Source organism: Sycon ciliatum, chromosome 5 (assembly GCF_964019385.1).
Source record: "Sycon ciliatum chromosome 5, ocSycCili1.1, whole genome shotgun sequence".
Lineage (NCBI taxonomy): Eukaryota > Metazoa > Porifera > Calcarea > Leucosolenida > Sycettidae > Sycon > Sycon ciliatum.
The window spans coordinates 12,790,021-12,804,452 of record NC_088647.1 but is presented as its reverse complement, the minus strand read 5'-3'; the positions used below and the strand labels follow the sequence as shown (position 1 = coordinate 12,804,452).

The window sequence follows — 14,432 nt, the reverse complement described above, 5'->3', positions numbered from 1 at the left end:
CGCTCGTACATGGTATTGCTAACCTGGGCCGTTCTCAGGGTCAGTAGGTCAAGGCCGTGATCGCGGGTTGCACAGATCACGGAGAACCTCCAAATCCTGACCCAAAGTTCTATAAAGTATTGTGTAGTCTCCCTACAGTGTAGGTGCTATGACTCCCTGGTGCGATGTACCTGCTGGTAAATAGACAAATTGCAACCAGGCCATAATTCGGATAGAGCAGACGATCCTGTCCTGGACTCTGTTCCACATTCAAAGTATCTAGACTCATATAGTGAGGGAGGAATATTGTGGTACTGACTCCGATTTTCATGCGCTAAGAAATTATCAAGTACATTGTATATGTAACTGTAAGTGATAATCACTCAAAGTACGAAGCTAACAGTAATATTCACTGGTTAGAGGGAAAGGCACAAACGGGAAAGGTCTGAAGAAAGAATTGACTGTCACCACCAGGATTCGAACCAGGGACCTTCGCTTGAGGCCAGCGATGCTCTAATCACTGAGGTAAGGTGTAGCCGTCATCTCAGCCGAGATCGTTCAACATTTTCTTCAGACTTCGTAACGCACACTAACAACATCAGCTAATGGTATATGTACTCTTTTTCGATAGTACATGCAAGCTCTACCTTGTGATGTTGAGCTCTCTTCGTTTGGTGGGGGTACTCCGATCGTCTAATGTGAACCACAGTCCACCTACAATTCTACATTTGCAACGTTGTCCAATGTGCATCGGCACGCATTGTACATAACTGTTACAGCAGAGTGTAGATTGTCCGCACCCCTCGGGCGCACGCTTTCTCCAGGGGGTTCGGATGGGGAAAAATTCGGATAACGGAGCAGTCACACATCCATCTAAGACTTGCACATTCCTTCACGTTTCCATCAGTTCTCACATTCTCTTCACAGGAACTAGACACACTCTAGCTCCTCAATCTGAAAACTGGCATTTCGAATAAGTGATTGTTCGGAATATCGGCATTCTACTGTACCGTAAAGTCGCGGATAAAAGCCGGGCTTATAATATAAGCACATAAGCCGCTTTCTCCATCAGGTTTTAATGCAAACCATGCTTATTATGCACCACTGATATTTTTGCCAGACTTGTATGCCAGACTTCTACTTGCGACACGCGTAGATCTACCACTGACTACCGGTATGGCGGCAGTTTTACTATGCACCATACATAGCGCATGCACTCTTGACCCACCTGATCCGCGCTTGCATAGAGCAAGGCTTCTACGCGCGACGGGCTTATATGCATTCGACCCGTTTGATTTTCAGGCTTCTATCTGCGATGTGCTTGTATGCAAACCCGGCTTTTATCCGCGACTTTACGGTATTCATATTCACGCTCTGGAACAGGAGATCCTAGTTCGACTCAGACTGCCCTTTCCATAATACGTTTCCCATGTACTCGCAGTTCTTTTATCGGAACATCTTTTCTTCCCAACCTCAAATCCTGTGCAACACCGGTTGGCTTTCCTCAGTTTCCTGAATGGTGTTACCTCTCAATAGAAGCATGAGTGGCCATTTAATATACCGGTATAATAAAACATGTCCATAATTATCGGAGAAAGGATCGGATGTGGCTAAATAATTTGAAACTGTCCACCTCTCCTCAATGCGCTCTTGGCCCACATTTACCACACCATAGCGAGGAAGTTTGTTCTTGGATAGATGCTCTACATCCTCCAGACATCTATCCAAGAACAAACTTCCTCGCTATGGTGTGGTGAATGTGAGCCAAGAGTGCAGTGGTGGACAGTTGCAAATAATTTTACTACAATGTGCTAAGCAGAACAGAGGCACTAGCACCTGGGTGGAAACTATTCTGAATTTTGAATGCCAGGGAAGGCTGAAGGATACCCATGAAACCACTGCCAAAGCAAACACAAATTTGAAAAGCATGCATGGTGGCGGTGGGAAAAAGGAGCCAAGGAAAGTGTGTACATATTTATGTTGAAAGGATGAGAATTCAAAGAAAGCTGGCTGCTTCCTCTATTTCCATGATCGGCCAGTGCCTGCAGCACGAACAGTACATTGTATTACATGTATGTGCATAGACAGACAAATAAACACTAACCTGAGCATGGGTACCGCTTATATTCGTGGTCAGGAAAGTGAAAGTACGAACGAAGGAGAAGAAGATTGTTGACCATGGCGAACAACTGCATATCCAGAGGGCACACGGCTTGCCAGAATGGGTCGGCTACATCTTCGCTAATTTTCTGTCCTAACAACATTCAGCTTCGAGGTCAAGGACGACGGCATTTTTGGAAAGAAATTTCGAATTTTGGAGAAGAAGCTTGCTTTCGGAAAAATGTTCCTTTCACGCAAGGCAGCATGCCAGGTCAGGCGTGTGAACCAGGTGAACTGTGTCGGCAGATCCACGTTTACGTTCCAGGCCGACAGTTTTTTGACCAAGCCGTGAATCGCCCTCGCTCTGACTCTCCCGGCTACGAAGGAGTAATTTTACAACTCTTCAGGCCAGCTACAGGTCTCTGATGCACAGCTGCAAGTGACGGATATCGGTCATTTGCAGCCACTACTAAGAGCCTCCTGGTCGTTGCAATCTGATACATAATATACCTGTGGAATATTGCATGCTTGTGCATGCTTGTTAGATATTGCATTGTAAACCTCTTTTACGGGCCAATAAAAAATAGTTAGATATTGCATGCTTGTTAGAGATTGCATGAATAAGAGTATTGTCACAAACTAATGGTTCGCACCAAGCATACATACAAGCATACAAGCAATTGATTATACATGTACAGTCTTCTTTCTTCTTTCTTCTTTCTATCGTGTCTTCTAAAGTATTTTACTTACCTTTTGCGCCATGGTACGCCTACGACGTTCCCATGGTCTTCACGTACGACATACGGTTTTGGTATATACAGAAGCCTTGCTTGGTAGTTAAAGGGGAAGTATACCCTAAAATCAAATTTTCACCAGTTGTAGTCTTCGGTGTGCTGAGTCGAATGGTCTTGGTCCGAGGAAGCTGAGACGCTCCCTTCCTACTTGAATCCCAATCGAACTCGCGCACTTCCACCGAAACTGGGTGACTGCGCCCTACTAGATGGGGATTTGTATGCAAAATGTCACTAAAAGCGCCATTTCGTTCTTATAAAAGCACGGATGACCGCGATTGGCCCATATGTTGTAGTCTTTTGGACGCTGAGTCGACTGGTTTTGGTCCGAAAAGGCTGCGATGCAGCGTTCCTCCTCTATTCCCAATCGAACATGGTTGAACAAGTGGTCACGTGCTCCTGGGTGCCCAAATCACCTGGTCACCGCGCCAGCAGGCGACAACTTTCACACCAAGGTTCAACTCGAGTTCAACTCGAGTGACAGGACTGCACCCAAAAAAGGTCAAACAGGCTAGTAAGTTGTACCCTGCAGGCACGGTGACCAGGTGACTGGTGTACGCAGGAGCACGTGACCGCTTGTTCAACCATGTTCGATTGGGAATAAAGGAGGAACGCTGCATCGCAGCCTTTTCGGACCAAAACCAGTCGACTCAGCGTCCAAAAGACTACAACATATGGGCCAATCGCGGTCATCCGTGCTCTTATAAGAACGAAATGGCGCTTTTAGTGACATTTTGCATACAAATCCCCATCTACAGTAGTAGGGCGCAGTCACCCAGTTTCGGTGGAAGTGCGCGAGTTCGATTGGGATTCAAGTAGGAAGGGAGCGTCTCAGCTTCCTCGGACCAAGACCATTCGACTCCGCACCCCGAAGACTACAACTGGTGAAAATTTGATTTTAGGGTATACTTCCCCTTTAACATGTTTTTCGATTTTGACAGCATGTTACAAGGCGAGGACGCGTAGTGCTCCTGACTACAACCATAAACCGGTTGGCAGAGTCCCGGTCTTGCGACCATTTGAACCGTATTGGGAAAACCCAGGTTCGGACCCTCGTTACTCTACGGGTTGGTAGGATTTTTATAATTTTCGTTTTTTGTGTTGTAGAAGTCGTCGTGTTGCCGCCGTAGTATTGTTCACGTTGCTGCCGCTGCAGGGATCACGTCTGGAAGGATTTGTGATGTTATTTTCTTGTCTTCCTCTGTAATTAAAGAGGAAGACAAGAAAATAACATCACAAATCCTTCCAGACGTGATCCCTGCAGCGGCAGCAACGTGAACAATACTACGGCGGCAACACGACGACTTCTACAACACAAAAAACGAAAATTATAAAAATCCTACCAACCCGTAGAGTAACGAGGGTCCGAACCTGGGTTTTCCCAATACGGTTCAAATGGTCGCAAGACCGGGACTCTGCCAACCGGTTTATGGTTGTAGTCAGGAGCACTACGCGTCCTCGCCTTGTAACATGCTGTCAAAATCGAAAAACATGACATACGGTTTTCTAGCCCTTTTTCCTGGAGCTTGTCTAGTCTCCTCGTGTCGTTTCTGTTTTCATTGGTTTTGGTTTTACGTTGTCTAATGATAACTATCATAAGCAACAGTTTGAGTTTGAGTCTAAGAGAACCCAAGATGCGCTCGCGTTGAGCCAAAGCAGCCTTACAAAGATAGCCTTTTGTAAATTGGTCCTTCGAGCCGGATCGCCGGATTCGAACCAGAGAAGACTAGAGATGGCAGATAGTATTGGTCCGCAGCAGAAGATCGCCAAGGCTAAGGCGAAGACGGAATATACTAATGTCCGCCGTGGGTTGCTGGTGTCCATCGTATCGGAAACCGTGAGTGTCGAGGAGATTAAATATGGGCTACTAATGCTCGAGAACAGGATGAACTCCGTGATGGAGGTTGTTTCAGAGCTGGCAGATATATTTTGCAAGAATCCTACTTATTTAGAGAGTTTGGCAAAGGAGACTGCAGAATTAGAGGTGTCGTACACTGAGGCAGTGACGCAGGCCAGCACTACTTTAGCAAATATCAGCATGAGTAGATACAACAGTGCACACACAAGCGAAATCACGGGGTTGCGATACACCCGTCACCCAGAGAGAGTTCAGGCATACAGTGCGTATCGGTTATAGTGTGGTCGTATACAAGAATATACTGCTTACAAGAATGAACACTCATTTTTTCACAATCATAATACATATTTTATGTGTATATTTATTCTTACAAGCAGTATTATCGCATAGTAGAATATATCGGCCCTAAGAATGGATTTTGTGTAGCAAAATATGCCAGATTAGTGCAAAGTGTATCGCCTGTAGTAATAACATCTGTGCTCTGTGCATACTCAATACAATAATATTCAACACAAAAAGAGAGTTATGTCCAAGGGAGCATTGGAGAATCACTTTTTCTGTCCAGTCGGACTCTTTCTTCCGACTTCTCTCGTATCCGCTGCTCCACGGCCACAGTCGCCTAGCATGACCGCGAGTCTGATTGATCCGTGTGTATCATGTGTACGTGTCCACATGCCAAACGTGCGCGCAAGCCGCGCATATGATATGTCACACGTGATTTATCGTGTGTAAGAAATATCGGCAATAAGAATCAAATGTCGTTTTTCAAACACCCACGCTATAACCGATACCTACTGTATTTGGAATCCATTTCAGCTACAGACAAAATACGAACTGCACAGGAGCAGCTCCAGTGGAGTAGCAGTAGCATGCAAGAATTAGATACATCCAGCACGAGTCGTAGTGTACAGGCCAGTGGCCAGAGTGAACCCAGTACTAGTGGTAGTACCGTACACATTCCCGCATCGGATGCTAACACCGCAGCTACGGAGCTTGTGTTTGTAGGCCAGGATAGTGCATGCACGAATGATTATGTAGTCATGTCCATGCCTGATGTATCTGGTATCCCGTCAGCAGCTACAGGGGCCACAGGGCCAGCAGCGCGCGACCTCGACCGGAACAACGTCCCAGCAGAGCAGCGCAAGCAGCAACAACCAGGTGCCGGTGTTGGCGTGAGTACAGATTTGCGTCTGGCTGTGAGCAGTAGTGACACCGGTACCAACCCTCGACAGTCGTCAGTCTCGTCACCGTACGACGTCGGACGTCAACAGATCATGCAGAACACGACGAGCACGAGTACACCAGTCTCGAGTGCTGGTTACACCAACACAACACGAACAAACGACGATCGTACATTCACGATCACAGCTGCAACACCAACGCTGCAGTAGTATTGACATAGTAGTATTGACATATCCGCGGCAAGCCGCTTATGTACAACGGCATGGGAGAGGATAACAAAAAATGAAAATATAATTATTGTTGGGGAAATCCACGCTATTATCGAATATTCAACAATGACGGGTGTGGGGTTATACCAAATTCCCATAATGTGGAAGTACGTTATTATTGTTGAAAGCACTAGGTGATCTGCACTCTACAATGTGACCTGTGCGATTATATCGTTGAATGATTGCCTGTTCCGAGCCACCAAACGCAGTGTCTCCAGGTCCTTCAGACTCCGGAGACGCATGGACGTTGCCTTAGCTAATTCGTTGTCTATCACCACTGGTAGGGTGATGCGCGGGCGTCCGAGCCAGCCCCGATTCTGTCGCTGGAAATACGCTGTCATGCTCACCTGTGCTGGAGTTGCTTCAGGGAGGCGTAGAATATGACCAAACAGTTTCCACCGTGCTCTTCTGCTTAGTACGGATATTGGCTCGGCATTGCAGCGGGCATATAGGTCTGTGTTGGAGATAATTTCCGGGTAAGATATCCCTAATAGACGGCGGAGCTGCTTTCTGTGGAACGCATCCATTGCTATAGCATCCCGGGATGAAAGCACCCACACGCCGCAGTTGTAGGTCAAAATAGATAGCACAAATGCATCAAACAACCTCAGGCGGGTTGCTTCAGAGATAACTTGTCTCCGCATCCACAGGTTGACAAGTGTGTTGAAGGCAGCTGCGGCTTGCTGGCGCCGGCGCTTGAGGTCTTCTGTGACTCCGTACAGTGAACCAAGCAACCGGGTGGACCTCCATCGTTCCTCACCTCTTCTTGCAACATCCTCTTCTTGGTATAGATGGGTCCACTCGGTCTTGGTAGGGTTGATGTTGAGGTTCCACTCTTTGAACACTACCTCTGCCTCTGTTAGTGCGCACGCTAGATGTTGACGGTCCGTGGAGTACAGGTTAACGTCGTCCATGTATGCTGTTTCGCAAGGTATGGACATATCGACAGTCGTGTAGGCTGTCCCTCCAATATTCAGTATGGCAGGTCTTGGCGATATCCTGGGACGCAGGCAACGCATGATCAATTGCTGCAATACGGAACAACAACTACAACAACACAGACTCAGTTCAGCCCGTACACTAACTGCGAGTGGTACGTCGTCGAGAGTAAACACAACGAAATTTGCTCAGGGTTTCGGCACCGCGACTGACCCAGCGTCCGCTTATGGTGGTTCAGCAGCATCAGCATCAGCCTCTTTTGGAGCACATTCCCACCTGGCCCCGGCCTCTGCGAGTACGATCCCCTACGGTAGCCGCTTGCCGCTCGACGTACTCGGAGTGCCACAATTACAAGCGGCCCAGAGTCAAACCCCGCAATGGACGCAGCCAGATACGGCAGCTAGCCAGTGGCCGCCGCCGTGTAGTACAACTACAACGCCAAATTTAGCTGGTTCGACACAGTGGTCACCAGTTCCACCTGCAGCAGTGTCGTCCAACAACGCCGCTTTTGGGGTACAGAGTCTACAGACGCAGTACAATGTCAGTGGTTTGTACCCATCACCAGCTCTACCTCCACCAGTCAACGCCGTTTTTGGTGGATCGCCTGCACAGAATGGAAGTGCACTGTACCCAGGCCAACAAGCAGCATCCAATTATGGCCCTTATGGCGGAACCCCAAATGGGTATGGATTGACTGGACCAGTACCAGGATTCACACCTGGTCCTTCGCATGCACCGCAAGGCAATCCACCATCAGACGTTTACCGTCATTTAAGAAAGATCAAGATACCAACCTTTGGGGATTGCCCTATTCAAAATTTAAGTAATAATAATAATAATAATAATAACCTTTGACGGCGACAAAAAGCTATACGACACATGGCGTACGTCTTTCAACGTCTGCGTCGATCAACAGCCTCTGTCACCGGAGCTGAAGCTGTTGCAGCTCAGGCAATATCTGTCCGGTCCACCGTTGAAGACTGTCGAGACGTATGGTTACTCGGCAGCGGCCTACGCAGCAGCACTCCAGCGACTTGACCAAAAGTACGGAGGTGAGAAGCGCAAAACAGCCGTCCACATGTCCGCGCTCCAGGACATGCCAGCAATCCGTGAGCGTGGCACAGCCAAACAGCTTGAGCGTTTCGCAGATCTTGTGCAAGTCGCCAAGATTAACTTGATTGATGCTGGCCGTCAGAATGAGCTGTCGTACGGTACGTTCTGCACTCAGCTGCAGCAGAAGCTGAGCCAAGATCTGTTAACGGCGTACCACCGGTGGCGTTGCGATAACAATATTGTCGAGTCGGTCGACTCGCTATTGCAGTGGCTAGTACGGGAAGCAGATTTCCGCACGGAAGCGGAGGAGACCCTGCAGAGTGTCTCGCATAGCGTTGCAGCCACACGTCTGATGAGCAAGCCTGCCAAATCAGACATTTCCACAGCAGCAGCTCTTACCGTCACCTCATCGAGCGTAGAATGTGTGTTTTGCGGCAGCGGACACGAGTCCTCGCAATGTTCGTCCATCACAGACATCAAGCGCCGCAAGGAGCTGATACGCAAGAATGGTCGTTGCTTCATCTGCCTGAAGAAGAACCACATGGCTCGCGACTGCAAGTCCAGGCTGAGATGTAGCAAATGTGAGCATCGACATCATACGTCCATTTGCGAACCCAAGTCGTCAGAGCAGCCTGGGACTGGCGCGAAGACATCATCCCCGCCATCTAGACAAGGCGGAAGTGGAAAATGGTCGAAGTCAGTGTTTTCGTCAACAACCGCAGCTACTGTCAGCGACAGCGGAGCTGTATTTCTACAAACTGCACAGACCTCGGTGGTCTCGCCTCAACGTCCAGATCGAAAAGTGCCTGTGCGAGTAATGCTAGACGGTGGGAGCCAACGCTCGTATGCTACATCATCGGTACTGACTCAGCTGGATGTGTGCCGCTCCGGTCAAGAACGTGTAGTGATAAACGCGTTTGGCGGCGAACAGCCAAGCCCAAGCACACTCCGGGACGTGGTCGAACTGGACATTCAGTGCGTCGATGGCAACCGGATTCGTGTCAACTGCATCGTCGTGCCATCAGTCTGTGCACCCGTGCAAAATCAGCACACCGCAGATGTAGTCACAGCTTACGAGTCTCTACAGAATCTCAGTCTCGCCGACAACTGTGGCGGCTCAGCTAGCATCGACATTCTACTCGGCGCTGACGTTTATTGGCAGATCGTCACGGGCGACATCGTTCGTGTAGATGATGGGCCAACTGCTCTCGATACTCGCCTCGGGTGGGTTCTGTCCGGACCAACAGGCAGGTGTAATTCAGGCATCATCTCCACTAACGTCGCAACCGTTCACGCTTGTGACGTCGAACCATCTACCGTGCAAGATCCAGACAGCGCTTTGGTCCAGCTACTCCAGAAGTTCTGGCAGCTTGAATCCATCGGCATCTTGCCTAATGAACCGGATACTCTGCAGCTGTTCCAACAGACCATCCGCTACGATGGGCAGAGGTACACGGTCAGGTTGCCATGGAGGGAGGATCATCGCGCGCTTCCAGACAATTACAGTCTGTCCGAGAAACGGCTGCAGTCAACACTCAAGAAACTGCAGAAGTCACCAGAAATTCTGAAGGAATACAATGCAGTAATTCAAGAGCAACTTCAGAAGGGCATCATCGAGGAGGTGCCAACTACAGAGCACGACGTGGTGGGCGAAGTACATTACCTGCCTCACCATCCTGTCATTCGGCAGGACAAGACCACTACGAAGGTTCGTGTGGTGTACGATGCCTCAGCCAAGGTGAAGACGCATCCGTCCCTGAACGACTGCATCCACACGGGACCACCGCTGCTCGAGCAGATCACCAGCATACTGCTCCGGTTCCGAACGCATGCGGTAGCCTTCACCGCAGACATAGAAAAGGCGTTCTTGATGGTTGGGATTGAGACAGCCGACCGCGACGTCCTACGCTTCCTCTGGGTCGACAATCCCACAAGCGCTCAGCCGGTACTCAAGACGTACCGATTCACGCGTGTTGTCTTCGGTGTATCCGCTAGCCCATTCTTATTGAACGCTACCCTGCAACACCATCTCGCCAAGTTTGATCCCGAGTTCACTACGAAGCTGCTGCAGAGTCTGTACGTGGACGATGTTGCGAGTGGCGGCAACAGCAATGCCAATGCGTTGGAATCGTTCAACCGTGCCAAGAATCACCTTGAAACAGGCGGATTCAACTTGCGCAAGTTTGTCTCCAACTCCGCTGAGTTGAATGAGATCGTCAATGGTACCGCAGCGACACCACTGTCGACTAACGGTCTGCCTACTGTCGCCGTGGACAACGACTCGTATGCCAAGACCATGTTGAACGGCTCATCCGCAGCCACCACCAAAGTTCTGGGCATTCCATGGGACAGGACATCTGACCGTCTTACGTTCAGCGTCGACGAGGTGTTCAGCACGACCAAGGTCGACTCGCCAGTGACTAAGCGCCAAGTCCTATCGGCGTCAGCCAAGATGTATGACCCCCTCGGACTCCTGGCACCTATCACCATCACCCTCAAGGTATTTCACCAACAACTATGCCAGTTGAAGATGGGCTGGGATGACCCATTGGAGGGAGAGTGTCTTGGCAAGTGGCAGACGATGATACGGGAATTGAAGGCCATGCCACCAGTCTCATTGCCACGGCACTACGCAACAGACGCGAACGGCAACATCACACGTGTCGAGCTACACGGTTTCTGTGACGCGTCCGAGAGAGCCTATGCAGCAGCCATCTACATTGTGTTCACGACGGAGGTGGGCACTTCAGTACAGCTAGTCGCGGCAAAGACTCGTGTTGCGCCGCTGAAGCAACAGACCATTCCCCGCCTCGAGTTGCTTTCAGCACTGGTATTGGCTCGCCTGATGGCATCCGTCTCATCAACGTTGGCAGAGCTGAAGATTGATCAGATTCTCTGCTGGTCAGACTCCCAAGTGGCACTGGCATGGATAGCTGGAGTGGAGCAAACATGGAAGCAGTTTGTGGAGAGCCGGGTTACAGAGATCCGACGTCTCGTTCCGACGTCCTGCTGGAGGTACTGTCCAACATCTTCGAACCCAGCTGACCTGCCGTCACGCGGAGTGAAGCCCAGCGAGCTCACCAGTACCATCTGGTACACTGGTCCAAAGTGGCTACACGAGCCACAATCCCGAGCAGAAGTCGACAGCGGCTCCGCAGCATCGCAGTGTGAAGAAGTCGAGAGAGAGCGGAAGGCAACATCTACCACGGTCATGGCAGTCGGCGCTATCCAGCAATCTGGTGCGCACCCCGGCGCCATGCGTCCGAAGAGAGATGCTGCCCGGTCAGCTGATAAGGCCAGACAGCAACTGATTAATGCCGGCTCCTTATAGAGCTGCAGCAGCAATTTTCTGTGTTAGATGAGAGCATCACGTTGTACCATGCTCGGTACTCTAGGATCATCACGCTGTTGTAGGAACGAGTCAGGTACATGTAGTACACTAATTTCTAAGCTCTCATCTGGAGGGAGTGTGGAATATTGCATGCTTGTCAATAGTGCATGCTTGTTAGATATTGCATGCTTGTTAGAGATTGCATGAATAAGAGTATTGTCACAAACTAATGGTTCGCACCAAGCATACATACAAGCATACAAGCAATTGATTATACAGTCTTCTTTCTTCTTTCTATCGTGTCTTCTAAAGTATTTTACTTACCTTTTGCGCCATGGTACGCCTACGACGTTCCCATGGTCTTCACGTACGACATACGGTTTTCTAGCCCTTTTTTCTGGAGCTTGTCTCCTCGTGTCGTTTCTGTTTTCATTGGTTTTGGTTTTACGTTGTCTAATGATAAGCAACAGTTTGAGTTTGAGTCTAAGAGAACCCAAGATGCGCTCGCGTTGAGCCAAAGCAGCCTTACAAAGATAGCCTTTTGTAAAATATCGTTCTAGAGGTTATCGTTATAAGGGTAGGTCGACTGTATCATTACGTTTCTTCGGCTGAGAGCGCATGGGGGAGAGGAGAGAATACTGAACAGCATTATGACAGAGTCGCACAAGCAAGGTCGCACTTCCTTCTCTCCCTCTCTCTTTCTTTCCTTCCTTCTTTCTTTCTTTTTCTGTCTCTCTCTCTCTGTCTCTCTCTCTCCAGGCGCGTAGGCAGGGGGGTGCTAAAGCACCCCCCTCAAAAATTTCGACCATGGGTCTGGCTTGGCATGCAGATGGCTGACCGTACCACACTAAAATACCTTCCGACGCCCCTGCTGTGCATGTATCATCAAACAGATTCAGCTTGAACTGTGGGTCTTGACTTGATTTCCAGTCACCAGTCACCTCAGACCTGCATACTATTAATTTTTCTTGCTCTCTATCTCTCTCTCTCTCTCTCTCTCTCTCTCTCTCTCTCTCTCTCTCTCTCTCTCTCTCTCTCTCTCTCTCTCTCTCTCTCTCTCTCTCTCTCTCTCTCTCTCTCTCTCTCACTCTCACTCTCACTCTCACTCTCACTCTCACTCTCACTCTCACTCTCACTCTCACTCTCACTCTCACTCTCACTCTCACTCTCACTCTCTCTCTCTCTCTCTCTCTCTCTCTCTCTCTCTCTCTCTCTCTCTCTCTCTCTCTCTCTCTCTCTCTCTCTCTCTCTCTCTCTCTCTCTCTCTCTCTCTCTCTCTCTCTCTCTCTCTCTCTCTCTCTCTCTCTCTCTCTCTCTCTCTCTCTCTCTCTCTCTCTCTCTCTCTCTCTCTCTCTTGCCAATAAGCGGATTTTTTTCGTTGTCTGATTTTTCCATCGCCACTATGGACATTTGTTCTGCAAGGCCTCTATGTTTTGTTACTTCAAAGCCGCTCTTTTGGTCTATGCTGTGTGATGATGGTACTTTTGTTCGGCGTATTCCAGGCGGTGCCACGGTTTGACAAAGACGACAATGTGGTCAAGGCGCGTATTCTGAACGTCAGCTGGTCCGCCGATCATCGTGTGATCGACGGTGCCACTGTGGCACGCTTTTCCAACCTCTGGAAACAGTACCTTGAGAACCCAGCCACGCTCCTAGCCGATATGCGATGAACCAAGCGGACACATTCGTTTTAACTTCAACTAACCCACTTTTTCTCACGCAGATTTAAATGATTCAAAGTCTGCCGATAACACCTTCTTTCTTTTTTTTACCACAATAAATTCTACTCTCGGAGTATAAAACAATTCACTTTTTGTAGGAATCTACGCACGCAAGGTCGAGAATGGTGTGTTTTAACTGCAGTCAACTGTTCTGACACTTTCATGTTGTCTGGTGATGGTGCGCTTGCACTTCAGTTGTTAAAAAAATTAAAAATACACTGTAGTAAGTATACGTGATGGGCATATGCCGCCTTGCACAGCAGCGTGTGCAACCATGGGGAGTCATTGGTGATGATCACGCTCTCTTCTCCTCATACGTTATTATTATTATTATTATCCTGTCACGCCCATAACTAGCTTGGATAGAATTTAGCCAGGCTTTGTGTCCCATGACCAGATGACTTCTTCAGCCTGGTGTGTGTGTGTGTGTGTGTGTGTGTGTGTGTGTGTGTGTGTGTGTGTGTGTGTGTGTGTGTGTGTGGTGGATACCAGGCTAAAAATAGTGGCGGTCAATTCATCAGCCTTGCAAGCTGTTGAATGGTGTAATCCCAGCACAAGTTGCTATGTCTAACATAGCTGTTCGCTATCATCGCTCCCGCGATGGGCATGTCTGAGGTCTGAGGTGTGTGTGTGTGTGTGTGTGTGTGTGTGTGTGTGTGTGTGTGTGTGTGTGTGTGTGTGTGTGTGTGTGTGTGTGTGTGTGTGTGTGTGTGTGCCTGATGACAGGAGCATTAGATAGGTTGCGCTGAACAAGACGACGTACATCTTGTCGTCGCGGGCGAGGAAATAAATCAGTGTCGACACCATGGTCACTTCCGATGTGACCACTCGTACTGAACCTCGTCCGCCTGAGCGCGGAGGCTCTGCAAACCCCCGCTTAGAGTTCGGCTCGCAACGTGCACCAGCAGCAAGGAGATTTGTGTTGTCCATGGGGACGTGGAACGTCAGAACTGTGGTGAACGTGGACGGCGATTTGAACACTGCCTCAAAAAATATCAAAAATTCAAAAAGACAACTCCGCGAGGAGAGAAAAATCGATCTTGTTTGCCGGCAGCTGCAGCGCTACAGTATGGACGTCGTTGGACTTCAGGAGACCCTCTGGTTTGGAACTAATTCCTACCAAGTCGACGACTGTCTCGTCTTGGCGAGTGGCCGTCCGACTCCGTCTGATGGGGAGTCGGCGCGGCGGGGTGAAGGAGTTGCAATTGT

The 14,432-nt window shown here is 49.2% G+C and overlaps 1 protein-coding gene across 1 annotated transcript; it reads left to right on the top strand.

The window, feature by feature from the left end:
• Window positions 1–4,365: 4,365 nt before the first annotated feature.
• On the top strand, window positions 4,366–13,809 carry LOC135817656 (lipoamide acyltransferase component of branched-chain alpha-keto acid dehydrogenase complex, mitochondrial-like). Its single transcript, XM_065330883.1, has 2 exons — window positions 4,366–4,707; window positions 13,005–13,809. Exons 1-2 carry the CDS (start codon window positions 4,603–4,605, stop codon window positions 13,170–13,172), a joined length of 273 nt encoding a protein of 90 aa, XP_065186955.1. The 5' UTR covers window positions 4,366–4,602; the 3' UTR covers window positions 13,173–13,809.
• The last annotated feature ends 623 nt before the right edge of the window (window positions 13,810–14,432 follow it).

Coding starts and splice junctions, on each gene's coding strand:
- LOC135817656 (XM_065330883.1), top strand. CDS start 4,603: ATGGCAGATAGTATTGGTCCGCAGCAGAAGATCGCCAAGGCTAAGGCG. Junction 4,708..13,004: donor TGTCCATCGTATCGGAAACC/GTGAGTGTCGAG, acceptor GGCGTATTCCAG/GCGGTGCCACGGTTTGACAA.